At 37.0% G+C, this 27,399-nt stretch overlaps 1 protein-coding gene and 1 long non-coding RNA gene across 2 annotated transcripts; both read right to left on the reverse strand.

Annotated features, from left to right (window-relative positions):
* Positions 1-9,379: 9,379 nt before the first annotated feature.
* LOC147503985 (ABC transporter C family member 3-like) lies at positions 9,380-17,280 on the reverse strand. The gene is made up of 10 exons (XM_086557104.1): positions 14,861-17,280; positions 14,514-14,600; positions 13,782-14,429; positions 13,515-13,679; positions 11,823-12,117; positions 11,506-11,720; positions 10,909-11,214; positions 10,484-10,547; positions 10,051-10,290; positions 9,380-9,970 (listed from the first exon to the last, which is right to left on the reverse strand). The coding sequence occupies exons 1-10, from the start codon at positions 17,192-17,194 to the stop codon at positions 9,852-9,854; spliced, it is 4,473 nt and encodes a 1,490-aa protein (XP_086413230.1). The 5' UTR covers positions 17,195-17,280; the 3' UTR covers positions 9,380-9,851.
* A 4,845-nt stretch (positions 17,281-22,125) lies between these two features.
* LOC147503986 (uncharacterized) lies at positions 22,126-23,654 on the reverse strand. Its single transcript, XR_015220315.1, has 5 exons — positions 23,578-23,654; positions 23,355-23,433; positions 23,107-23,228; positions 22,870-23,014; positions 22,126-22,772 (listed from the first exon to the last, which is right to left on the reverse strand). It is a non-coding gene; the product is annotated as an uncharacterized LOC147503986 (long non-coding RNA).
* Positions 23,655-27,399: the final 3,745 nt, after the last annotated feature.

Consider the following 27,399-nt stretch of genomic DNA (forward strand, 5'->3'; position numbering starts at 1 on the left):
TACAACTAATTGAGGTGTCATAAAGAATCCAATTATCACACTAGAACACTAAAAAATTATAAAAAAAAAAATCTATTTGGCTCTACACAATCATGAATTACCTTAAGACCTCCTAACTTCCACAAGGAGCGTTAGATCAATGAATGAATAAAAAGAAACTCAATGGGGGATTTAAACTAAAACATAATAGACGAAGAACGAAACTAAAACATAAAAAAAAGGCTTCATCTCCCTTCCCAAGAGAAGGGAGATTAGCTCCTCATACTATGCTATAAACACAATATGAAAAGAAATAATCTTTATTGATGGTAATGGTGAAAAAAGTCTGAACTTTCTCTCTCTTAATTCTAGATCTAAGATGCAAAAACTAAATTTCCTAGATGATGTAAAGTGAGGTTTACTAAATTTCCTAGATGATGTAAAGTGAGGTTTTTGTGCCTTATATATTGGTTTACATGTTCGTTTAGATAGATATTCGAATCCGATATTTATTTGATGTCACTATCTCTAGAATATTTCTAGAAGCAATTCTGAAAAAGTTGGATTCGGTTGGACAAAAGTTAGATGTGGCTCACTTTGCCATGCAGGCTATTTCTCAAGCTGCAGCTTCTGACAGCTTTCAGTTTCCTAATTTTTGTGAAACTCTGAATTATTTTCCATGTTGATCTTATCTTCCTATGAAGTCGAAATTAAGGCTTTGAGATCAGATTTAAGACTCTTCTAAGTCAATTATTATCCTCTTTTAGAGTCCCATTAGGCTTGACACTTATGGAGACAAATATGACGTTTTTGCCCTAGGCCTTTACCTGTAATTCTCATTGACTCGTTTTTGACTTGTTTGACTTCTTTTCCCTTCATATTTCACATTTAGGTCCTTTGACCTACAAAAACTCAAATTGTATCATATTATAATATTTAAATATAAAATAGAGACTAACATACACATAATTTATGATATAAATCATTACTTTTGAGCACTTATCACAGCCCCCAACTAGCATTTTGCTAGTCTCTTAGCAAATATGTGTTATACTAGAGAAGTGTTCAAAGCTAACAATACTAATTAAATAATAAACTAACTCACTTTTGCAGGCATTGTGGTTGTATTTACCATATATAACAAAGCCTTAAACCTTTGAGTTACCCTTAAAGGACGAGTTATAGCCTCGTGAGGGTTTTCAGTTGATATACCCACAAAATCAATTTTACATATGAGCTATGGTGAAATCTTGAGAAAATAATTTTTCAGTTAAAATGTCTAAATCAAAAGGTTACTACTTATCACACCCATGATCATAAAACATTAGTCTAAAGTTCTATTCATAAATATAGAAAAGACTGACTACTCATCCTAACTAGAGCTTATTCATTTTTAACCATTTTGATTCATTTCTCTTTTCCAAGCAACGAAATTTCTACCTCACCTTTAGATTAGTATTTTGACTTCAAGTCTCACCATTTCATACACTCACAAGAAAATCTCTCTTAGATAAGTTTTCTATTTTACCTCCATATGTAGGGAAATGAGTAAAAAGTAGAACATCCCACATATTTAGTCAGAAAGATGGAAATTTGCAAATATATAAATAAAGTCTCAAGAAAAGAATGTCAATCACATTTGGAGTGTCGGGTCCTTCACTTTAGCATCCTCTCACCTATTCTACACTTCATATCATACTTTCGTGATAAGTCTCGGTATTAAGACGGGGCTTAGGACAGGTTAACAAGAAAAGGGTAAAAGGGATTCAAATATTTCAGAGAATATACTAAAGACCATTTTGCTTTTGACCTTCTTGGAAATTTTTTCACTTGTAGACTGCAACACTTAAACTCTATCACTACTTCTGGTCAATTATTTATATTTCTTTTTCTTTCTTTTTCTCTTTTCTTTATATATTTTTTTTCTTTAAGCAAAATGAATGATTTTCTTCATTTGATTTTGGTAAAATTTCCTTCAAAATCTTCTTCGTTCTAGCTTTCTCTTTAGTTTTTTAGAAATCCTCATAAATATGGGTAAGGCTATTAATATGGGATATACTCCTTATCTAGAGTTGGGTTTAAGATGATTGGTGTAAGAATAAAAAGCTTAAATATATAAGGCTCAAAAGGGATTAACATGATAATCCTACTAGGTGGGATAAATGCTGATTGGTTCACTACTTGACTTATCAGTATGATATTTCGCTTCGAATAGACTACAAGACCTAATGGCTATCTCTCCAGTTGATGCCACCTCGTGATTGACCAAATCAAGAATAAATGAGACTACATAACGAATTTAAGCACAGAAAAATGGTTGAGTACGTCAACTTGGACTTAGATTTATGTAAAAACTCTCCAAGAAATTAAAATTGAAAGGATCAAGTCTCACAAGTCAAGTCTCTGTATTAATCCTCTAGTTTGGTAGAAGTTTAAGTTGCTTTTTCATTTGGAATTCCTCTAGTGGTGTATTATATGAACTTACTCTAGACTAAGACTTTTATCAGTAAGATCTATTTCTAGTAATAGAAACTTAGGGTGTGTTTGTTAAATTTTAACTCATGGAAAGGAAAGGAAATAAAATGGGTGGTCCACTATGGAATGGAATGAAATGGAAAGGAAAGGAAATAATTTTAAATGGTATGTGTTTGGTAAACTGGGGAAAGGAAAGTAAAAACTGGGGAAAAGAATAATCATGTTTGTTTGCAAAAGCTATGGAAAGGAATAATTGTATTGTTGGGTCAGTAGTAAGTCCCTATCTATCTATTTCCTTTCCTTTCCTTTCCACAAAATTTTCAGGGGTTAGCTAAGGACACAAAACCTTTTCCATTTGTTTCCATATGGAAAAGCCCATTTCCTTTCCATGGGTAAACAAACGCCTTAAAAACTATGGAAAAGGTGGACCACTCTTATTTTCCTTTCCTTTCCTTTCCTTTCCTTTCCATAGTGTTTCCATCATAACAAACACACCCTTAGTCTAAAAGTCTTACTAATCCTAACTATGACTTATAATTTCCAATTTAATTAGCCAGTTTAAACGATAAAAATATAATTTTCACCTAGAATCACCATAATTCACATATAAACTTTCCAAATATTGTAATTAAAATATTGCAAAATTTTAATTCTCACCCCCCTAACTAAATTAGGAATTGTCCTCAATGACTAAATAAAATAACTGAAAACTTACCATAATTCAAATGATCATAGAGGGAGGGATATTACCTTAAATGCGTGCAAAATTACATCAGCTAAAATCTATAGAATTTATATCCTTAACAAAACAAATAAGAGTAATGATTCATGAGGATTAAAATTATTATAATGACTAAATATTTGTCATGTGCTCAATCCGTAGAGTTACATGTCTCCAAAAAGGCGGAGAAAAGGTGCTTGAGTGGAATTCACGAGTCATATGTACAAATGACACTACTGAAAATAAATTAATAAATAAAAAAATATATACTACAATTAATAAAATAGTAATAACTTGAATCAATAGTTTCATTGTTTAACAGAATACATGATTTGTCTCTACTTAAAAATAAGAGTGATAACGCCATATTAGACAATCAAGTACATGAGTGATCAAAATATTTACTAATTTGAGCCAAAATAGAGTATTTGAGCAACATTACTTTTAATTTTGAGTGGCCTCTCTTTTTAACATCTATTTGCCAAAATGTCCTTGGAATGGCTTAAGGTATATTGGCCAAACTTAATAAAAGAACCACAAAAGAACCAAAGGGACAGTAGCCATTTGCACAGTAAAGAGAACAAGTGTTGGCTAATAAGTCGTCAAGTTCAAGACCCTCTTTCTCTCCAATTTCCCTCAAGCCTAAACTTAAACCAAATACCCAATATCTACCATTCCTTCCTTATAACCAAAACATATTGTTCTTCTCTCTCCCACATTGTAACAGTGACAAAAATAGAAACCCAATACCTATTAAACGCAATCGAGATTGAGCTTCTAGAATTTAGAGAATTCTAAAATTGGGGATAGCTTATCCGGAGAGGAGGATGTCCAACACCACTATTTGGAAATGTAGAGTTCCAGATTTTTAATTGTAAAACATTGTGTGAACTGACCGGAGTTAATACTTGCATATTAGCAAGTGTGCCACGTCTTTGGTAGACTGGAAGATGAAGCTGTAGCTTTTGGTTTAGGTTGAAAGCCAGTGGTGAAGCGCCTAGTTGGTGGTGATAGACGGTGAGGTAGTGTGAGTGGTGGTGGATGAAGGGTAGTTGGGGGAGTGTTTACTGTTTACTGCGGCTAGAGGTAGAAGGTGGAGGCGATAAGTGAAAGAAAGTATCGGACCTTCTTTGTTTTCGAATAATAATACCGTAGTCGATTGGGTGTTTTTAGTTTTTAGGTCCAAGTGATTATGGATTAGGATTGGGGTCCGAAACAAAAAAGGATTCTAACTTACTTGTCCGAAACAGAGAAGATTCCACCTTACTACTTCACACAACAATACAAATGCATCAAATAACAATTCTATGCTCATATCAATTTAATACTCATGCATAAAAATATCACTCAATATATAATTATTGATATTTTAAAAAATTAAAAACAACTAATCCCATGACAGTAGGAAATAAAATTGACTTCTACGTACCCTTTTCCTAATACTATACCATAACGACTAATAAGTAACAATAAAGTAATTCTCCATACTCTTGATATTTCAAGTTCCTTCCCGAACCTTTTGTGGTGATGGGATAGAGAATACATAAATGTAGAAAGTGTTGAAGTCATGATCTTAGAAGACTTTACAAGATTTAGCGTTATAGGAAAACTTTCAGAAGTGCTCCACGTCTCTATTAGTCCTAATCGTAAAGTTATAGCATCATGACGCTGGGCAGACTCATGTCTACATGATATTTGCAGGTACGCATTTTATCAATTACATTTATTTGTCATGAGCTACTACTGATTAAACTATTTATTAAAGTTACTTGGGTTGCCTCCCATAAGCGTTACGTTTAACGTCGCCAGCCGACACAAAGGGGGGCCTTAAGGTTACCCCCCTAACTAGCTTAGGTAATTAATTTTTTAAATTTGTGGGTAGACTTAAAAATTGTTTCTAATATGATTTTTTACTCTTTTTATCTTCCTTCTTTTCCATGCGTGACCTATACATTTTAGTAGAGGGCGAGCCATCTTAATTAAATCTTGGATAAATCTACAATTAAAACTAGAGTGATATAAAGATGCTCGAATGTCTTCTATTTTTGCATGAGGTTGACCAGTGTCTAGTGGATGGGTTGCATCTAGCAATGTATTAATCTGGTGTATAACACTAATCTTGTTGTAATTTGTGCCCAATTGTGTTGAACATGATAAAATTGGATATTTGCATTGTGATGAGTGTTTATAAAGCTTTTATTAGCTATTGTGTGTATTACACATAGATCATCCATCTTTTCTGTATCATCATTAGTGTTTCTAAATAATGTAAAGATGTTTACATCTACTCTCATATTCCCTAAAGTGATGGACATGTTTCCATTCCTACAATTAATTAGAGCTTCTGCTGTTGCTAAGAATGGTCTACCCAAGATGATAGGAATTTTGTTTCCATTTGTAGGTAAAGTGTCAAGAACTATAAAATCAACGGGGTAATAAAAATCAGAGACCTTGATAATCACATCCTCTATTATCCCTTCGTGGAATCTTAATGGATCTATCAGTTAACTGTAGTCTAACATTTGTTGGTTTCAAGTCTTTTAACCCTAGTTGTTTATAAACTGAGTATGGTAATAAATTCACACTGACACCTAAATCCAATAATGCTTGATCAGTGTAGTCCTCTTCTATTCTAAAGAATATTACATCTGGCCTCGAGGGCTAAGTCAACACCAGCCAGCATATCAATTCCTTCTAGAGTAGAGAAATCAAGCTAAAATGAGTCAAGAAGGAGAGTTAGGGAAACCACAGTCTCGGTGGGTTTAGTTTTTTACACATTATCTTCATTGCTGGTTTTCTCAGACTCGACAGCCTCAGCTACAATGGTATCAGCTTGGACAACTTTCTCAACATCGAGGACAGTTTCAGACGGAATATTGCTCTCATCATTAAACTCAAGATTATACTGAGTAATAACATTGGCAGGGAGATATTGTTTGAAGCTCTTTATAGTGGAAACACAATAATTCATATTTTGATCAGCTTCAATCAGCTCGAGATCGGCCTTTCTTATTTCGGCCATGAGTTCAGCTTTTTCTTTCTCGAAACTGATTCTTTCTTGTTTGAGTTTCTCTTCCATAGCAGTATAATAGCTCCTCAGTCCATCAGTTAATGCAATATTCTCATCAATAAATGACTTCAGATTGGCATTCACAGTGTGTCGAGCGGTTTCGGAAGTATGGAGTTTGGTGATGGTGAGAGTATGTTTTCTCTTTTCCTCTTCAAAAGAGTGTTGGAGGTTTTCATTATCTTTTTTCAATTGGTCATTTTCTTCTCTGAAATGGCGGAAGGAAGCCATCTCGTTGTCAAACTGACTGACAGCAGCAACTTTAGCCTGAAATCAAGAATACAGCAGATGAATACACTATAAATAATGGGCAAACCGATATAAGAGTAAGGCCAAAGATATATACTTACTTTTTCGAGGGAAGAACACAAAATGTGAAATCGTTCAGTCATGGAAATTTCAGCCATTGCAGATCGATCCCGAGGAAGAATTGTGTTCATAACAATAGCTTCTCCGAGTCCAGGTGTCGGAGGATCAGAAAATAGAGAAGAAGATTTTAGAACCCTTTTCTTGTTACGAAGGATAAAATCAGCCACAAAAACTTTAGATGAAGAAGAAGGACCATGAGCAGTGGTTGGAATAGTTGAAGATTTCGAGGGAATAGAGATAGGTGCAAAAGTGGTGGTAGTGTTTGCAGTCTTAGATACCTTCGTAGTTGGTGGCGCTTCAGTGGTACAAGGTTCTTTTCTTTTCTTTGGATGAAGGCCAATATCAACATGTTTTTCTTTGGAAAGAATTAGAGCCTAGGAAGAACTACCACCTATGGATTTTTTCGAGTTCAGAAACTTGTTGGTGGATTTGTCTTGATCACGAGGAATGTGAGATGTCATATCTGTGTACAATAAGCAGTGGTGGTCAAACACATCTTGCAAAAGTGGATAATTATAGAAGTCTGGAACTTCTTGTTTGATTTTGGGAAAAAGATCTTCAGTCATATTAAAACCATTAATTAATCATATAATCAAAATAACATCGAGGAGTGTTATCAGGCAATTCAGAAGAATCAAAAGTTTTTCTAAATCCTTTTTCATAAGAACAAGGTCGTAATGAAAATGGAGCAGCTTCGGAAGGTATAACAAGTTGGGGAGGTGAAGGATCTTGACCTCTAAGCACATTACTATTTAAGGTATATAAAAGAGCAACATAATTGTCGACGTCTTGTAAGACGACATTCGAGGCTGGATTTCCATATTGATCAGCACTAGTTCTAGCAGTTATTTCTTCATCAGTGCCTCTCAGAAGATCCATTATTCTAAAAGATTCTCCACAACTTCTCGAAGTCGCAGGTTTTAGTACTGAAACAAGGGCACAAGGATAGGCCAGTCAGATAAAAGGTCTGAGATGGAGTATCAAAATTTTGTTTCAAGAGATGGGGTCATAAATAACGTACCTCTAAGATTAAAAACACGGTGTACCAAGGAGGGAACAGCAATAGAAGCAGATGACTCCCATTAACCATATATAATGAGAGGATAGAGTGGCCATCTAAAGTCACTATCTCGATTCACTCTTATGATACCCTGTCGGTTACTTCGTTTCTTGGGATAAAAATAACCACTAGGCTCATTTAAACCATTTTTGTTTTTTTCAGTACGTTCGATAAAGGTATAGTGGTTTTGAATGTCGATGAGCCAGATTTTTTGGGATCTCCGCATATCAGGTTCAAGATGCGCATTATAATAGTTTCAAATGTACATCAATCTCAGCTCCAAAAATTGCTCGTGCCTTGGCCAGGAGAGATGGTCAAATGGTTCAGTACTTCTTGATCGAGGTCAGTCAAAGGGAGTCGCAAACCAGCAGCTAGTTGCCCAACAGTGATGATGATTGACTGGGCATCACCACTTTGGCATTTGGTACCTTTCCTACATCTAGCATAGTGTTGAAGAGTGATAGTATTGGGTATTTGATATGCAGCTCTAACTATTGCTAAGTTGAGTCTTTTTGGAAAATAAGGGTTCAAACCACCACTCCATATGCTGTTATCCTCCATAATTTTACGCTCTGATTTTGAGGTCACAGTCTCGGAAGGATGGCATGCTAAGCCATCAACAAGGTATGTTGGGCGCCATGCTGGTGCATCAGTTTCAGTCCTTTGTGATGTCGAGGCTGAGGAAGAAGAGTTGGTTCTAGTTGCAGACTCGATACCTTCATTCGACATGTCGGTATCACTAGAAACAATAAATTTTTTATTAAAATTATATTCTCCATCGATACTACTATTGCTATACTCAGTACAATTATATAGTATATTATTTTTTATACACGTATCGAGTTTTCGTGGTGACAATGACGGGTTTCGAGGTGAGGATGTTTGTCTCAAAAGCATACGTTCTTGACGTCGAAGCCAGGATCGTTTCGAGATTGTTCCCTTAAAATTAACACAAATTTTTCTCCAAGCCATACTGAAACAGATCAAAAATTATAATTCAAAAATCTAGGTAGTATATTGGTTGTACAGATAAAACGTTCAAGTTCAAACCCTAACCCTCTTAAATTAAGAAGATGAACAAATGTGATATTAAAGATAAATAGATAAAAAGAGAAGTGTTTATGATAGCAAATAGCATATTAAAGTTTTATTTTAACTAACCTGTCAAGTTTGCAGGAAAATCTGGTGAAGAGGACAGCGAGTAATTCCAAGATGAAGCTTTCAGGTGTTGTTAATGGTGGTGGGATTTTAATGTTTCAAGCCTTTTTTGCGAATAAGTGAAGAGAGAGAAAGTGAAAGCGAGTTTTTATATTCGATATTTTGATGCGGCTTTTCAATTCCAACAGTAACCGCTTTATAATTTGAATTTTGAATTTGAGTTTTCAGTTCGAAATTTTTGTTTTTGCCCGGTTGTTTCTCGAAGCATTCAAATTTCGAGTTTCGAAAAGAGGCGATGTCGTGGGCAAATATCATCAACCCGATATTCCAGCCCAAATATCATAAATGTCGATATCTTGCGCGTAAGTTTATATGTTGCATGAACAAGCGAGAAAAGAAAGAAGAAGAGTGGGAATGGACACGCGTCAAGATAGGATTGGGCACCATTATACTTGGAAGACTATATAAAGCGATGATCGAAGGGAGATTGAATTCATTACATAAATACTTGTAAAACAAGAGTAATAGAGAGAGAGAGAGAGAGAGCAACTTTGTAACCTCCATTGTTATTCAATACAAAAGCTTAGTTTTACATCATCTCAATCTTCAATACTCATTCAAACGTTAGTGAAATCTTAGTGATCTTAGAGAGTTTTCCCAGAACACTACATTTATATTACTCTATCTCTCTCCCAATGCCCATGAAGTTGGTAGCTAGCACGACATTGCAGATTTCAGAGAGTGCAGAAATACAGACTTAAAAGCGTGAAGCAAATTTATCATCATTATCATTCAACTTTCTATGAAAGCTGACAAAGTTCACAACATGTGCAATGTAGCACTTCCTTTTCAGTCATAACTAGAGCCTCTGTTAATAACACATCAGCAAGTAAATCAAAATCATGCCTAACACGTACAGTTCCACTAACGGCAGACCTAGTTATGGTCTCCTGTAACAAAATCTTTTGCACTGGAGTAGGGTTATCACCAATCCATGTGTGTACCTAACTATCGTCCAAAACTCAAGTAGCAGTCTCGAAGCTGGAATTTGATCTTGCAGTATACTCGGCCACAAGCTTTGAAAACAAAGACGACTTGTCCTCTAACAATTTGGAGGGAGAGTCATATTCCATAATAAGGCCTGTGGAAAAACAAAACCAACTTGAAAACCAAATAATACCTCTAAAAGCAGAGGACCTTTACCTACTTGCATGTACTAACCATTATCAAGAAGAAGGACCATATCGCTATCGATAACTGAAGTTATCCGATGTGCAATTGTGATAACTGTGGAGTTCGAAAAGTGCTGCCTGAGTGTTTGCTGAATCAAGTTGTCGGTTGCAGTATCAACTGATGCAGTAGCTTCATCCAACACCAAAACTTTGCTTCTCTTTAGCAGTACCCTTCCAAGACAGACCAATTGTCTTTGACCCATACTCCAATTCTCTCCATTTTCAGTAACTGCAACATTCAAACAGCCATCATGTGGATCACACACTGTAAATACTGGATATTATGAAGTAACTTGGTACACTAAACTGTTCCCACAGGTTTCACACAGATTTATGAATTAAAAAGATGTTAGTTGCTCGCTCAAGTGTTCACAGTAATAGAATGATTACATTAATGCATTTAAGGAGAATAAAGAGCAAACCTGTGGAATCAAGTTTTCCTTCTTTTTTTCTTACTTCATTCCCAAGTTGGCACTTATCCAGAGCCTAAAAGATTCATACAAAAATGTATTAATTATGTCGTCATTCATGATGAGAGCAACGTCTAGAGACTTGACAGAGTGGTAAAGTACAAGAAAAAATGGTTGAACAGGCCAGGCATCACCCATGCCTTCAGGATCTTCACCCACGTAAAATACTGAAGTACCCCATGAAACTAAAGTTTGTGGAAAACCTACTGGACTATTTTTTAACATTTAGACAGGCTACCGCAGAATCGTTTGGTTAATTTCATTTGGTAACTATAATCTGGTCAAGGAGACTATTAGAGAATAATACACAAAAAACAGGAAAACTTCCCATTGTCTTCCCAAGAGTTGTATTAAATTAAAAGAAAAGAGAAACACACCTCCCAAATTTGTTCATCTGTGTGCTCTTCAAGCGGATCAAGGTTACTACGAACAGTCCCCTCGAACATAGTTGGATCTTGAGGTATTATGCTTAATCTAGACCGCAAATCATGCAGTCCAATTGTGGAGATATTAAGACCATCTATCAGTATCTGTCCGGTAGCAGGTTCAACTATGCGGAATAGTGTCTGAATCAGAGTTGATTTACCACTACCTGTTCTCCCAACAACACCCGTCTTCATTCCTCCAGGAATAGTGCATGTAAGACCTCGCAAGACAAGTGGCATTTGCGGGGCATAACGAACCTGCATTCGGATTGAGATTCAATTAGCATAATGATAATCTATCTTTGCAAGAATTTACTAATAAAAAGTATTATCTTTGCACGAATTAACTATTAAAAAGTACATATAGGGAAAACTATGTTCGCCCTAAGCACATCATATTTTATAAATTCAACTATGACACTCTTCCTATAGGAGTTACATAGAGAGATTTCATTTTAGATTTACTATCATGTATCCCACATCAATGCATCATATCATTGAAGAAAACCAAGTGTACTGGGCATTGAAACTTAGAAGGCCGTAGAATACCTGTAGATCATTAATATCAATTTCACCTTCTGAAGGCCAATCATCATTTGGCTTATGTGCTTCTATCACAAGAGGAGGCTCGCTGGGGATGCTTGTGTACTGAAGCATTCTCTCAACAGAGATAATTCTATTCTCAAGATTGCAAAGATTCCATATCACCCATGCTTGTAACATATTAAGATTAAGCCCGTAAGTGACTGCTAATCCCGCAATACCTATAAAACAACAGAAGACAAAAATGATATCCAAGCTCTTTCTGTTGGCAGTCATCCTCGGAATGACAATTATTGTTATAGGTTCCAACTGTATCGGCTTACCAGGATCAATTGTTCCCTCTGGCACAGAAATCAAAAAAATCAGAGAGAAGGCAAATGTCAAGGACGATAGCATATCCAGCCGAATGCATAACCACTCCATAGAACCAGCAGAATAGAACTTGGGACGTGAATAGTTATCCATCAGCTTCAGATTTGTCTCCGTGAATCGTGATTCCTGGTCAAAGCTCCTAATAGTTGTCGATCCCGAGATAGACTCTGCAAAATGCTGAATTAATGGAGCTTTGCATACTCCAACAAGACGTGCTAATTCTCGTGCTGTCGATATGTAGTATTGCTGGAAACAAGACAGTAATCAACAACTACTTTAGAGGTCAAGCAAAGGACTTCATAAAAGCTGTATACCGTAATGACTTAAGCTCTCCATCCATTCAGCATGTGCGCATGACATGTTCAGAACTATAAGATCATGGAAACCTATGTTACATGGACATACCATATTTCAAAACTAATCTGTGTTAGATACATATCCACGTGTCCTTGTCAGACACATATTGTATGTGATATACCTCATTTTCATATATTTCGCCGTGTCAAGACACTTCGTATCTGTGTCAAATACGGACACACGTATCTGTGTCAATGTAACTTAGATGGAAACATTTTTTGATGGCCTAATACTTTAAGTATCGACCTTTGAAAAATTGTAAATTGAGATGTTAAGCAAGACTTGAGGACTTGTAGTCAGAGCCTGAGCTCAGCAAAGATTAATGCAAAGACATTATGATTACAAATGTAATAGGAAAACAAAAAAGGATTACTACGCAAAGTTCTCAGTTTATCCACTCATACTACTAAGTTAGGCAAACAAAAAAAATAAGAACAGTACATGAATGTAATAATCAAAAGCGAAAGCAGACATAAGAACTATGTGTCAACAAAATAACATAACAATTAGGATTTAGGACTATATATCTCAAAAAAAATGTACCATAAGAATCTCAAGTGATTTCTCATGAACTTAACAGGTTAAATTTTTTTACTATGTTATAAATCCAATGCTTCATGAAAGAACTCAGAGAGGATAGAAAAAGCAAAAGAAGTTTCCAAGAGAAACACGTGCACCTCCTTTCACTAGTATTAAGATATATTTGAATACTGAACCGAAAATAATAACAAAAAAAAAAGAAAAAAACATGAGTTGAACATAGTATGTTTTTTTGCTTTTTGATAGCTAGAACTAAAATCCCCTTTCTCCAGTGAACCCAAAACCTTGGGCCCAACCTTCCAAGTCTTGACCAGTAACCCACTGGACACCTTCAGCTCATGTTTATGCATTGTAATAGTATAATGAGATCATAAGTTTAAATCAAGTAGAAGATGGGAAGAACTGAAAGAGAGGACTAAGATAGTGTCAGATAGAAAGAATTAAAGAGTAACAAATGGCACTTCAAATTTCAAAGTACCATGTGGCACTGTAAATGCTTACATAAAATTTTTTGTGTGATTTGGATTCTTGGTATGGCACTATCATTTTGAAATTCATTCAACTGATATGGTTCCAGTTGCTTCACATGACATAGTGTTCTTCAAATATTGACACGTGAAATGTTCAGCATACCATCACGCAAAGTGGCCATTCTTGTATATGAAAAAATTAGAAACTACGGATCTCTGACAGGATTTACTTGAAAGTTTGAATCTCAGATAAAACGTAAAAGATTTAAGCATTACCTGATACCAAATACAGGTTCCAATTACAGGTACAAAAATAGCGAAAACCTGCCATGCAACCTGCGACATTACTGCAATGATTCCCACGAGTTGTATAATTGAGAAAGCAACGGAACCTATTTGGCTGGGAATGTTCAAATCCACTGCACTTTGATCTGTGGAAGCCTGAAGGAGGGATAGCATATTAGCTCTTGAAAAACGCAAACATGAATCAATAAGACCTGTAACAAGGAAACCATTTAAGAGAACTAAGTTTGGTTCACATACTCTATTCAGTATCCGTCCGCTTGGGGTAGCATCAAAAAAAGACATAGGGGCACGGAAAATACACATATGCATTTTGTTGAAAAGTTCTGTGGCTGTTTTATATCCTGCTGTTACGAGAAGCACAGATCTCACAAGTATACAAAAAGAGCTTCCAATGGCTAAGGCAACATAGACAATTATCATAGTAGAGCCTTTAACCGGAGCTTTGACATCCTCTGATACAGGAGTGGCCCAAGCCATCCAGTAATTGCTCCCAATCTGAAGCATCTGAAAAAGAACTTGGGAAAGCAATATAAACGGCACCAAAGCTCCCCCATACGCCGTGGTAATAAATTTCCAGTATACCCGAAGGCCAACTCTACCTTTCTCTCTCTCTTCTTCTTCAACAAGCTGTGCTTTTGGCCCAACTATATCATCTGTGCTGTCCCCTTCAGTCTTTTTGTCCTCTTTGAGCTCAACTTTCATCCCATTCTCCATATTGTCATTAAGCATTTTGTTTCTTACATTTTCAGAAGTTTGTGCTGTCTCTGTGGAACCAAGGGTCAACAAGGCCTTCTCATGTGCACCCACTAGTTCCATAAAGTCTGTTCCTGAATTTAGAATCTCTTCATACTTTCCCAATTGCGTGATCCTTCCATCTTTCATTACCTGTCAAAAAAGAGAAGGTCGAGGATTAACACCAAATCAGGTCACTGAAATAGAGAGTGGGAAGGAACAAGTATAGACACTCACCAGGATAAGGTCCGCAGAAGGTAAGAACTCCACTTGATGAGTAACATAAATCACCGTCTTTGAAGCCAAAAGTCCTAGAAGACACTCCTGTAATGCAAAGGACATCCAGTATCAATCTTACTGATGAGTGACAAGGATAACGACAGTCAGATTCAGGAATATACAACGACTCAGCCAAATATGTGTTTTTCTAGAAATATAAAAAGCAGAATTTAATATCAAGTATGAGTCTGTCTCCGTGTTTTCAAAAAACATTATACTTTGCATTAGTTCACTGATATTCAGATGCAGTTCCAACTTCATATTCAACACAAGAATTAGGATTAAAACTCAAAAAAAGTGTTTACCTTAAACAGATGACTTCCAGTGTGAGCATCCACTGCACTGAAAGGATCATCAAAGAGATAAATGTCAGCATCCTGATACAAAGCGCGTGCAATCTGTATTCGTTGCTTCTGCCCACCGCTCAAGTTGATTCCTCTCTCCCCTATAACAGTCTGATCCCCAAATGACAGAATTTCTAGGTCCTTCTTCAAAGAGCATGCTTCAAGGACCGTCTCATACTTTTCTCTGTCCATCTCCTTACCAAACAAGATGTTCTCTTCAATCTTCCCACTCTGTATCCACGGAGATTGGGGAATATAGGCCTTTGTCCCACTTAATTTAACAGAGCCAGATACCTTTGGTACTTCCCCCAAGATGCATGAAAGCAAGCTTGACTTTCCAGAGCCAACCGTACCACATACTGCTACCCTCATGCCATGAAAGACTTCGAAATTTATATCTTTTAACGTAGGACTAGAAGAAGAGATATCCCATGAGAAATACCCGTCTCTAATCTCAATGGAGACGTCGGAACCCTTAGGAAGCTTCTCTACTACATCAGCTTGCAGGTCATTGAGGCGGAGGAAGGAGGCGATCCTGTCAAGGGAAACCTTAGTTTGAACTATCATTGAGATTGTATCAGGGAGAGTATAGATGGGCTCTTGCAATATTCGGAATGTTGCAAGTGCAGATAGAATCTTCCCCGACTCTAGTGGGATTCCAAGAAGCATACAGGCCCCGAAAGTGATGACAGACACAAATGTAGGGGCGCCCCAGAAAACAAAAGTAGTCACGGCTGATGTGTATACATACTTTTTCAGCCATCCTTCCTCATTCTTTCTGAGCTCGACTACCTTAGACAGAAACTTCATCTCCCAACCCTGGAGTTTCAAGATTCTCATGTTCCGGAGAATCTCCGAAGTTGTCTTCATTCTTGCATCTTTAGACTCCATCAACTTCCCCTGAAACTTTTCTTGCAACTTGCCCAATGGAAAATTTGCCAACATCACAAGAATGGTGGCAACTAAAGTGGCAATTGAAGCCATACCAAGGTTCTTGTACAAGATCAGTAAGGCCAGAATCACTTGCATAGGGATCATCCACACATCGTGCATGTACCAACTGAAATCACCAATCCTCTCAGCATCAACAGTCATAAAGTTGATGATCTCTCCACTAGTATGACCTTGCTTTGATTGGCATGAAAGAGTCTGCCCTTTCTTGTAGACTGTTGTAATTAGCGCAGCACGTAGTCTAACACCAACCTGTTGCATCCTAAAAAACCAATGCCTTTGCGAGAAGCACTCAACAAGCTTTGCGCCAAAGAATGCAGAAACCAAAACATAGCCTTCATTGTTGAATTCTCGAACACCGTTGAGGTACTGAACAAAAGTTTCAATTAGGTATGGACCGACATAACTTGCCAAGGTGTAGAGAAGACAGAAGAAACCCGAGATTACGAATTCTCTCCAGTTTGCGGAAAGCAATGCCTTGACAAGTTTGAGAGTTGATACTTGTTGGTCACCAGTAGAGCTGGAGTAAAGCTTATTTCTAAAAGTAGGGTAGACACCATCAACACTATCGCAGCAATCAAGTTGAGGAACATCCTCAAGGTCTAATGTCTTCTTGTGACCTACAGCTAGCAAAGGGCTCATCCAAGAGAAAGTAAGGAGACTGAAAAGGTTGGCATTTGTGTATGGATTTTCATCTTCATTTTTTCTATTGCTCTTCCCCCTACTGTCCAGAAGAGGTTCTTGAAGAGGGGTTTGTTCCCGTTCCTTGTTTCCAAATATTCCAACGCAAACAAGGAACAAACCAATGACAACAGAAACAGCATCACAAATCCAAATATGTGATGCTGCCAAGTGATGAAACTTTGAATACAAAATAACAAGGTCTGCTACTAGACAATAACAGGACAATAAAAAGAAAAACCCCCACCAAATTCTTAAAAACACAGGAAATTTTCGATCACTTGAATAATACAACAAAACAGAAATCCCAACCCAAGTTACTGTTCTCAGTACTAAATCCAACTGGTTCACAATATTCTCATCTGGCCAACCATTTGCATACCAATAAAAATAGTTCAAAAAGCATAATACAAGATGAAGCAATGATAAAGCCACACAAGAAAAGTATGTTGGCTTGTGATACAGAGGTCTACTCTTCACATTCTCATTGTTGCCTCTCTTGTTGCATGCATAAGAAATAAATAGAACAAGTAACACAACAAAATGAGAAACAGATGAAAACCCATGAATAAATATGGGCTTAAGAAGTATATGATGCATTTCTGTAAGAGTAGAAGAAGAGTGTGAGAAGAGAAACATCAACATACCATTACCATCATCCATGAAGATGTGTGATGGCTGGTTATGTTGTTTGTTTTGAAATGAAACAAGTGAACGAGATAATATTGTTTTAGAATATTGAGATACGCTGAGAGAGAGAGAGAAAATATATATATATATATAGTTTTGTTAGGGAAATGAGGACAGCGCTAAAAGTGAGAAGAGTCAAAGGAAGATGGCTTCCTTGGGAAGAAAGTAACGTGGTGAGCAAGCGTATAACCAAGGGTAGAGAAAAGAGGACCAGACAAAATAAGGTGGCATTTTTTCCAAGAGTAGTCTCGTGTGGGGAGATAGATGGGGTCGTGTGAAAAACTGTCTTTTTCTATGCTAGTTTGCTAGTTAACAAATATATCAAGAATATAAGTCCAAGGTAGTAAACACTAAACTAATCATCAAGAGTTTTTTTAATGTTACTCTTTCAGAAAAAGTGATACTTTGAAGGGAGTTAGTGGAAATGTGGAATCACTATGGCCATAGAACATGATGATGCTTGCAAAACATTGCAACATCTGTCAATATTTCAGATTTCCAGCATAGTTTTCCACTGAAATTAACCTTTTTCCATAATCCCATAAACCAAATACGCTCCACACTCCGTACAGTCTATTTAGTCAAAACCTGTGCAAGCACAATAATGCTTCATAATGAAGAAAAATACACACAAGCTTTTGTAGTTGTCAATAGAAAACTTTGAGATACAGTCCACACTGGTAGTTTGGTTCATGAAAAGTTAAGATACTACTGACCCTGGATGGTGGCACAGTGGGAGTCATAAAGGCTGAAGTGCAAAGTGAGTCCGTGAGAACTTGACATCCACAAGATAAAAAAAATGTACCCAAATGAATATTCCCCATACGCGCATTTTTATTCCCTTTTCTCTGCGGGGTTTGGCAAGCCTGTATTTGGCAGACCACTAGAAATCTAGGAGACCGTACTTTCTCAACAGCCATACTATATTTTTGGTTATAACAGTTCTGCCTCTGGAAAATAGGTTGAACATTTCATATAAAGTTGACTGCTCAAAATAGTTTGAAAGCAGTTAAAGAAGTTAAATAGAAATGGCAAGGATTAGAACGTTCGAAACCAGTTTGCTATTTGGTGTTACGTTCTCCAGATTCCACTACTGCTGTAAGGGAGTAATATTCTCCTTCAGTAATATCAGGCACGTACTTAGCATGGTGGAAATACTGCACCGATCTCCGATACACCTCGCTGACCTATGTCACTAGCTTGCATCAACACACTATGAGATCGCTCCAGAACAGTTCGTATCATCATACAAACCGATTTAGAGCGTGACTCATCTTAACTTCTAGAAACAATCATGAAGGAATCTACACGTACTCAAATCACTACCACCAGCTATTGACCACTGCCGCAAGCTACTAAGTCAAGCTATTAATCCCCATAATTATAGCAGACCTATAAACATAGTTCTCACTTCTCACACGCCTCCACAATCTGGACCCTACATTTGTATTGTCATTTACACGTGTTGGGTGAAGATTCACTTGGATCACCTATAAATACTCTCCATATGAACTACGCCAGACTTGATTCTTCTCTTCCCCCAGAATCCAGAGAAGATACGTAGGCAATTCGCTCCTCGACGAACTCGGTCTTAACTATATTCTAATCCCTTCTCTATTTCTCCCTTTGTATATAAGGAAATACCGAAACGCCCCTTTACATTGGCGCCGTCTGTGGTCTCGATTTCTTGAGAAACCACCTAACAAATCTTAACACCAGAAACCAAAATTTTCAAGCCCACGAAACATGGCAAGCCTCGAAGCTCAAATCCAGAGTTTAGCTAGTCAGCTAGGAACGATGAATGAACAAATCACCCTGCTCAGGCAGGAGAACATCTTACTTCGCACGCAAGTCGATACTCAGACTCCACCTCCTCCCCTAGTAGACGACGACATCAATGAAGTAAATCAACAAATCAACGAATTGTCACAATGGATCGACCAAAGCGCTGTTAAGAAAGACGTCACCCAGATCGTCCAGAAAATGCTGAAGACATACCGCACGTCTCCATTTACTGCCGAAGTGAAGTACTAAGCAGAGCTTCTCTTCCAAATTTCATACAACCACGCTTTCCAATGTACGATGGCAGCGTGTGTCCTGGCTAGTATGTAGCCCGCTACATTCAAAGCTTGGCACTTTACAGCGCACCTGAGTTTGACCATGTTCACTGTCGTCTGTTTTCCGCCAGTCTCAAAGATGGCGCACTCGATTGGTTCTTTTCACTTGAGTCTGACTCAATAAAGACCTTCAAGCAACTCACCGACTTGTTCGCTAGTCAGTACGTCCACAACCGACGTAAGAAAGCTGATCTCGATTCGCTGTTCCAACTCTCACTGGGCGAAGACGAAACCATTCGAGAATTTCTAGGCCGATTCATAGCAGAACTACTATGCATGGAAGCTGGCCTGAAAAAATCATTCGTCACCTTGGCTTTCTCCAACGCCTGTCGCGTACGCAACACGGCACTCGCCAGATCGTTGATGAAGGAACGCCCCGAGACGCTATCCGAGCTATACGCTCATGTGGACAAGTACATTAAGCTACAAGGACTAAGGCGCCAGGGCCTACCAGAAAAAGAAGTCGCAGCAATTTCACTACACCATAAAAGGCCAAAAACGACGGCAATTGCCATCCTAAATCGAGATTTGCGACGGAAAATATTGTCCTAGAGTTCGTCGCAAATAGCCCTATTGTTAATATTAACGACGGTAAAATGCGTGGTAAAGTGAATTAGAAATGCGACAGGTGTAAAACACTTAAAGCCGTCATTAATAATAGGACATTCAAAACCGTCGCAAATTGCCTTTTTGCTGGGACTATATCTTTTCAAATCTAGAATGTATCGAACCGTCGTAAATTTTTGTCTTAAATTTCTTATGGAAGTCAAGTAACGATAGTATTCTCCGTCGTATTTGTTTAAAGTAATTTTTTTTAAATAATTAAAATTTTTGGTAGAACCTATTTTTTCCCAACACAGCTACTAATACTACATGATTCTCATATCATAAAATCAATTACACAAACATACTAAAACAACACATTTCAAAATTTGATATATTATACATTGGTTTTCCAAAATTTACAATGTTTCCAAGTTGTTGATTGCCAATAAATAACTAAGATTTTAAAGTACACAAGGCATAATAAGAACATAATGGGAAAAAAAAAACAATTTGTGCTTTGAAATTCCTATTTTCATCACCTTTATGCAATTTGGTCTTTCATTGAGTCGCACAACGCCACAACCTTTCATGAGGGTAAAGCCAACTCTTCCGCAAGTTATGAAAACATGATTCCACCAGATCGATAATGTTACAATTTGCTTTTGGACGGGCATTCGCAAGCGGAATGTAGAATAAATATTGAGATTCAAAATCTTCCTAGGTGAAACTTATCTAAAGGACCATTGAATCTCCTCCAGAGTTCTACTCTTAGTCTCGAGTACCCACAGCGCCACAAACACAACAGTAAAAGCACTCACAAATGTGTAAATGGTAAAGGTCCCTGTCACAAATAAAGCTTATTTAGAATTTTAGATGTGCTGCAGCAGCAGGTAGCTAGATACAATATGTAATCTGATGACTGTGAAAGGGGGGAGGGGGAGACACACACCTCCCTGACTCCAGTGTAGAAGCAAAATCTAATACTTCTCAAGATTCCAAATGAAATCTTCAAGCATATATTTCCATTATTTCAATTAAAAGGACCACCACTCCTAATTACACTTACATGTATAATAATAATGTTCACCTTTAGGCCATTATATAAACCCTAACTGAACCTTGAGAGTGTCAACTGTCAACCATCAATCATGTGACTCTTTTAGCATTTGCACTCTCAGGATAAGAAATAGTCAAAAGTCATGAAAAGGAAAAAAAATATAGTACCCAAAAAAAAAAAAATGGAAAACAAAGGACTGTGTGGCCACAAAGGGTGTGGCATATGAAAATCTTGAATTCAGTTGCACAGCACGTTGGAAGTTTTTCAGAGCAGTTTCGTGGTCCTTCTGCAAACTATAACAGTTTCCTATAGCACACATGTATGACCAATTCATAAGGACCACGAAATGCATGTGGAGTTAAAATAAGAAAGCAGAAAATTAGAGTCCAAAAGCTTTAGTTCATTTCAAGCATTTTAATTCATGGAAGGATGCAACATTTAGAAATAGAAATCGCTAGGGTCCAACGAAAAGGTGCAATCACAAAAGATATAAAAGCCATAAGTGGATGAACAAACATTCCCAGCCCACTAATCAAGCTAGCTATGACTTGGATATCCAAAGGTCGGGTTAAAGAAAGTGAAGAAAACAACATAGATTAAGGTTAATACCAAGATTGAGGAGCCAAGCGATCGGTTGAAATCAACTCCTGAGCCAAGTAGCTCAACTTCATCTCTTCCTTTAAATCTTTGCCAAACAATAAGGAGGGTTTCAAAAAAAGAAGAATAGGTAATTACATGACGGAATAAAAACCAGATACCATAAAGCAAAATAAAATGACCATTATTGACAACATAATTAGTATGTATGATAGTCAAATAAAATCAGCCGGAATATGGGGATTTAAGGGCTTAGGCGAGTAAGGTGGTAAGGTTGAAAAGAAAAAAGAAAGCCAAAACTGAAACCAAAAAAAAAACATAGACATTAATAAAGCAGGTCCAGACTCCATAACCTCCAACTGGTAACACAAACTAACCATCTTAGCAAACTAAATTAGAAAAGTTCATTAGGAAGGATCTTAACCTGTTATTTGAACAGAACATACCTCTTGAATATAAGATTAAGATATATTTTGCACTGCTAAACAAAGTTAAACAAAAGAGAAGCTTACATAAAGAATTGTCGAGTATATATCCATTCCATCTAAACTATAAGGGGATGCATCGTCGGTGCAAGAATAAAAAGCATGATCAGCTTCTAAATAATCTACCAGCTCAAAATAAGCTTTCCCAACCTGAAATCGACATGCAAAATTTTGTAAACAAAGCAGTGGCAGAGAAATCTACAAAAAAATCGTATGAAAATATTACATCGAAACAGTAATGACTCCAAATTCACGAAATTAACGGCTTCAAAGGCAGATTTATAAAAAAGGAGCTAAAAGGCTGCCCCCAACAGCATAAGAATATTTGCTTGGGTGATTTTCACATAATTATGATGCTCCAAACACATAATATCTCTCTCCAAAAAATTATATATTTTTTTGGATAAGTTCTCCAAAAAGTTCTAATGATCACCTCCCAATAATAAACATTCTTATCTAGGTACCCTATTTGGTAGGGAAATACATTATACATTCTTTGCGCCTCATGGAACTTCTGCTATGCAATCAACTACAGTTTTTGGAAATTTTGGTTTGATATAACACCATTAACAATAATTAAACAATATTAAGAATTTCGGAGAGCAAGCTCATACCACAAGACTGAAACAAACTACAAAATAAATAAGTTATTCTGACAAACAATGAAAATAAACCTACAAATCTTGAATCTGCTCCAACCGCGGTTCTTCAAATTTATACCTCCGAACAACCATTCTCTCCCTATCGTCCTGTGCAATTAAGATCATGATTTGGTTGACCAATACAGTTTTGAAGGGGTACCACTAAACGAACATTATAAAGATTTATAACACATTAACATAATACCTTGTTTGAATCCTTGATATTGAATAAAGCCTGTGACTGTACAGCAAGATCTTGAACAGACACAGGAATCTAAGGTATTTATAGTGCATTATCTCATGTGCTTTTTATTGTCACTAAGGCATTTCAAGACATCTGATAATATTCCCTGCAAGAAACCAATCCTCAAATTACTCGCTCCTCCAAGTCACAAATAGATAAATGAGTAGACACATTTAAATTGAAAGCAAACTTGTAAACCTTGCTAGACTTTTCAACCATCGGTCCCATTGCAGATGCAACTCCACCAACAACCAAAGTTGCCATAACCAAATTTTTGTTACTGTCATAAAGACGACCTCTAAGATCACCAAATAACTCAACTGGGAGGCCAAGTGAAAAGATAAGCTATTAATAAGCAATCAAAATTAGATAATAGCAGTCAAATGCATGAATAAAGTTAAATATGTGCATAATTGATATACTGAGGAAATACATGAAAACCATACCAGTTCCAGTCGGTTGAATGCGCTTGTTAGCTTCTTCTAAAATTTTATTCACTGAATCGATGATAGACTCCAAACGGATCTTGAACATCAGAAAAACAAGCAAGCTTAGTACTACAAAGCAGTGAAACAGTGATTGAACACCACCACCAGCACCCGATCATTGGGTGCTTAACAATATCCAAATAATTAAGTTAATGCAGAATGAACAAAAACCCCAACACACCTTCCAATCAGGGCTAGACAAGTTCTTGAAAAGTAGGTGTTATCTTCCCACTAACATCTTCACGTGGAAGGCCATCCAATCCACCACCGACATAGACAAGGTGGATTCGATGCTTTCACAGTTTTCCTTGGTGCTTTGCAGATGTACCCTATTGCAAATGATATTAAATACTAGAAGCGGTGCTCTTCTTGAGAAAAAAAAAATGTGTGGATAGAGCGGCATACCTCAAAAGGATTTTTCTCATACTTCAAGCATCAAGTGCACCGAGAAGTGCGGGCTTAACATCATCGAAGAAATCCTTTAATATCTGCGAGAAAATATATTGGAAGTCCTACCACTACTTTAGATCATCAAACTCACACAAAACAAATTAAAACAATTAATAAACCGAAAACTCACCCGGACCAATAAACTTGTGTATCTTGCCCCAATAAGCTTGATAGTCGCATTCCCGATGGTAGCATTCTTTGGATTGCAATCCGGTGTCTTTCGCGAGAACTCAATTAAATCCTGCAGAGAAAATCCAGAAAAGCTTGATTAACATGACAACATAAAGATACACAGCCAAAATGAATGTCACTAAAATGTGGTAGGAAAGAAATTACAACCACCTTAAGCTTTATAAGTGAAATACCAAAGTCTTCAACCTGCCGAAAACCGTATATCCGGGTAATCCCCTCACTAAGAACCTTCGGTTCTTGTGTTCTTTCATGATTTTATACAGCTATAGCGGTGTATATAAAGCATGTTAGAATTATTTGGGGAAAAAACGGTGAAGGACAATGAAAACGCACATGAGGATGACGTACATAACTTGTTGAGGAAAACATAACATAAGACAACTTCCACAAATGACCATTAATAAAAAAAAACAGGTAAAAAACACGACGAGTCAAATATCGCGACTCTAAAAAATGAAGCCCTGGGGGCGACGGCCCCGAGAAAAGGAGGTAAGACACTTCATCGCATGAATGCGCGTTTTAATATCTGCTACTCGTTCACTTAGACCTGCAAATGAAGCAAAGATACAAGTTTACATTATTACGTCAGAAGCAAGTTGTACCAAGTAGTGCAGACAAAAAATACAATGCATACAGTTAATACTAGCGTAAGGGTGAAACAGAGCTATGGAAAACGTTCATTCTAATAGAAAACAACTTTTTATTAACATAAAAAATTTACCACTTATTAAGATTCTTACCACTTCAACGCAATGCTCTTCAATGGGGCAAGTGCCGTTGTCATTGGTATGTAAAGCCACATACAAGACTGTTCTAGTAACAGGCCGGAGTGTTAGGATTCTTTTCTTTCTGAAATATTAGAAGAAAAAATCTATGTTATATACACAATATGAGGTTTTTCTTTTAGTCGGGTACCACTTTCCACGTCTGGAATACAATTGAAGCATGGGCACGATTGATTTCACCAAGGGAACTAGAGAATTCTGCAGATTTGCCTCCAACAGGTCTTCCATCTTCATCAAATAGAACACACTTCTTTTCAACAATTGCTATAACAAAGAAAAAGATACCTTAGAAAAAAAAAATACACATCATATAATTTCCATTAAGTTAACAATACATTAATTACCATCATCACCATGCTCACTTTGTCCAGATCCATCCCCACCCTCTGAATGTTGAGACTTGGAAGATGTACATTATGCTGAAATCTTATGCAAAACATCAATGACTAACTTGAAAGGGGGGAAAAATAGATGATAAAAATATGCTTAAAAATACTCATAACATATACACTTTCATCTATTAAACCTTCAACCATTCCATACAAACATGAAGTTGCACCCAGAAAAACAAGTCCACACAAAAAGAACAAGTACAAACTAGTACATACAAAGAGGAGCTGCATTCAAACAAGGAATGCGACACATGAAGTACAAACAAACAAATGGACCATAACAAAAATGATGTTGCCCTTTCGAACATCCATTTATTCTATCTCTTGTTCATACCCAATCACAACAGATTACTGTTTGCTTCAGTATAATCCAACTCAAGAATCAAGTTTACAACACCATAATAGGTCATGTCCCCATCAACATAGTTCTTATCTTTTGCACTTGCTCTAAAGCTTGTCATAGCATTCATAATAACCCGTTGTTTTGTGTTGTCTTAGAAATTTCAGACTTTGCTGTGCAAAATGTATACCCATTTACACTATCTCGATTATATGACATAGCTTTGAAAGACGGCCCTTGGCAAGCCTTTTCAAAGTGGACATCTCGATCCTTTTCTAACTGGTGGGATGAAAATGCATAATGTTAGAATTCTTGTAGAACCTAAATGACAGAAAATACGAGAAAGCTATATAAATTACTAAAGAAGAATATATGACTCATACAAACTTGTTCTCTAAGCCATGGAATGTAATGAACACTTCATGTAAGTTTCAACATATACAAAAACATTAACAATACAAGAATCACACAAAGATAGCTTTTTAGCAAATAACCAAACCAAATTTTAACAAAAGAAAATAATTTCTACAACAAAACTAGTTTACAACTAAAAACTGAACAAGATTAATTAATAATAACATTTGTCACCAATAACAACTAAGATCTAACAACCCTAAAACAACCAGCACCAAATAATTCAATATCAATCAAATTAACATAACCCAAATACCAAAAGTAGATGAATATTTCATACCCCAAAAAAAAATCGAAATAACAAATACCCATGATAGATTCAGTGAACCCCATTGAATCCATAGTAATAAAACAATAAGAAATGAAAAAGAATGAAAAAAGGAAATAACTTTACCTCAATTTGGAGAAGGAACTTTGATTTGATCCAAGTTGCAGATACCCATTTCAGTTTAGTGAACAATACATCAATTTAACAAACAAAAATCAGATGAAAATAAACAAACTTGAAGCTTTAAAATCATTAACTAATTAAATTTTATGTTTTGAAGAGAGAGAGAGCGATTACAATTTCACTGAAGCTCTTGCTTTGTGCTCCTTGTGTTCCTTGCAGAAGCTCTGAACGGTTTGTTAGAAGTCACCTTTTTTTTTTAGTGTTTCTCTCTCACTTTCCACTAGAGTCTCTGCGCTGTGTTAGTGAAAATAATGAGCGTGAAAAGGCAGTGACAACGAGAATGAAAAACCAGCCCACCACCTAAGCGACGAGTTCCAGAACTACCTTTACCGTCGTGTATTTACTACACCAAAATCCGTCCCCTATTTTAGGTTAGATCAGTATACGACGACCTTATGCCATATACGACGGTTTTTGCAGTCCTAAATTAAAGACGGTCATGACAGTCCTAAGCTAGTGTCGTTTTTCATCAATTCTGGTGTAGTGTTTCCGATGACCCCTCAGCTTCAAAAAAGCGACCCCAACAACCACCACAACAGCAAGAATGGAAATCAGGAAACCGAATGAACAATGATCGGGAGTTCGCTGTCCTTACACGATCTCCCAGTTACATACTGAAAAAGATCAAGTGAGCTGCATACTACCAACCTGATGTACATCATCCAGCAGATCGACCTGACAAGCCTTATTGCGCCTTTCACAGAGCAAAATGTCATGAGACCGATGCATGCTGGGGGCTAAAGCATTACTTTCAAGACCTCATCGAAGCTGGACACATCAAAGATACCAACATACCGACGGCGGTGACCATTGCCATAAACCGATGGCTCGCGGGTCGTCGGCCGAACTCCACCCCGCCTTAATCGCCACCACGATCAAACTAGATCTCGCAGCAAAGGACGTCCCAGAGACCGTTCTCGCCACGAGCGCCGCCTGCACTCATCAGATCGCGACAATGAGAGAATTATTCATATTATCA

The sequence above is a fragment of the Coptis chinensis genome, chromosome 4 (genome assembly GCF_015680905.1).
Source record: "Coptis chinensis isolate HL-2020 chromosome 4, ASM1568090v1, whole genome shotgun sequence".
NCBI classification, from domain to species: domain Eukaryota; kingdom Viridiplantae; phylum Streptophyta; class Magnoliopsida; order Ranunculales; family Ranunculaceae; genus Coptis; species Coptis chinensis.

Excerpts from the sequence above, each read along its gene's own strand:
- LOC147503985 (XM_086557104.1), bottom strand. The coding sequence starts at position 17,194 with ATGGATGATGGTAATGGTATGTTGATGTTTCTCTTCTCACACTCTTCT. Across the intron at positions 14,601-14,860 it reads CTGGAAGTCATCTGTTTAAG|GAGTGTCTTCTAGGACTTTT; the intron begins GTAAACACTTTT and ends TTTGCATTACAG. Across the intron at positions 11,215-11,505 it reads TTGATATTAATGATCTACAG|GTTCGTTATGCCCCGCAAAT; the intron begins GTATTCTACGGC and ends ATCCGAATGCAG.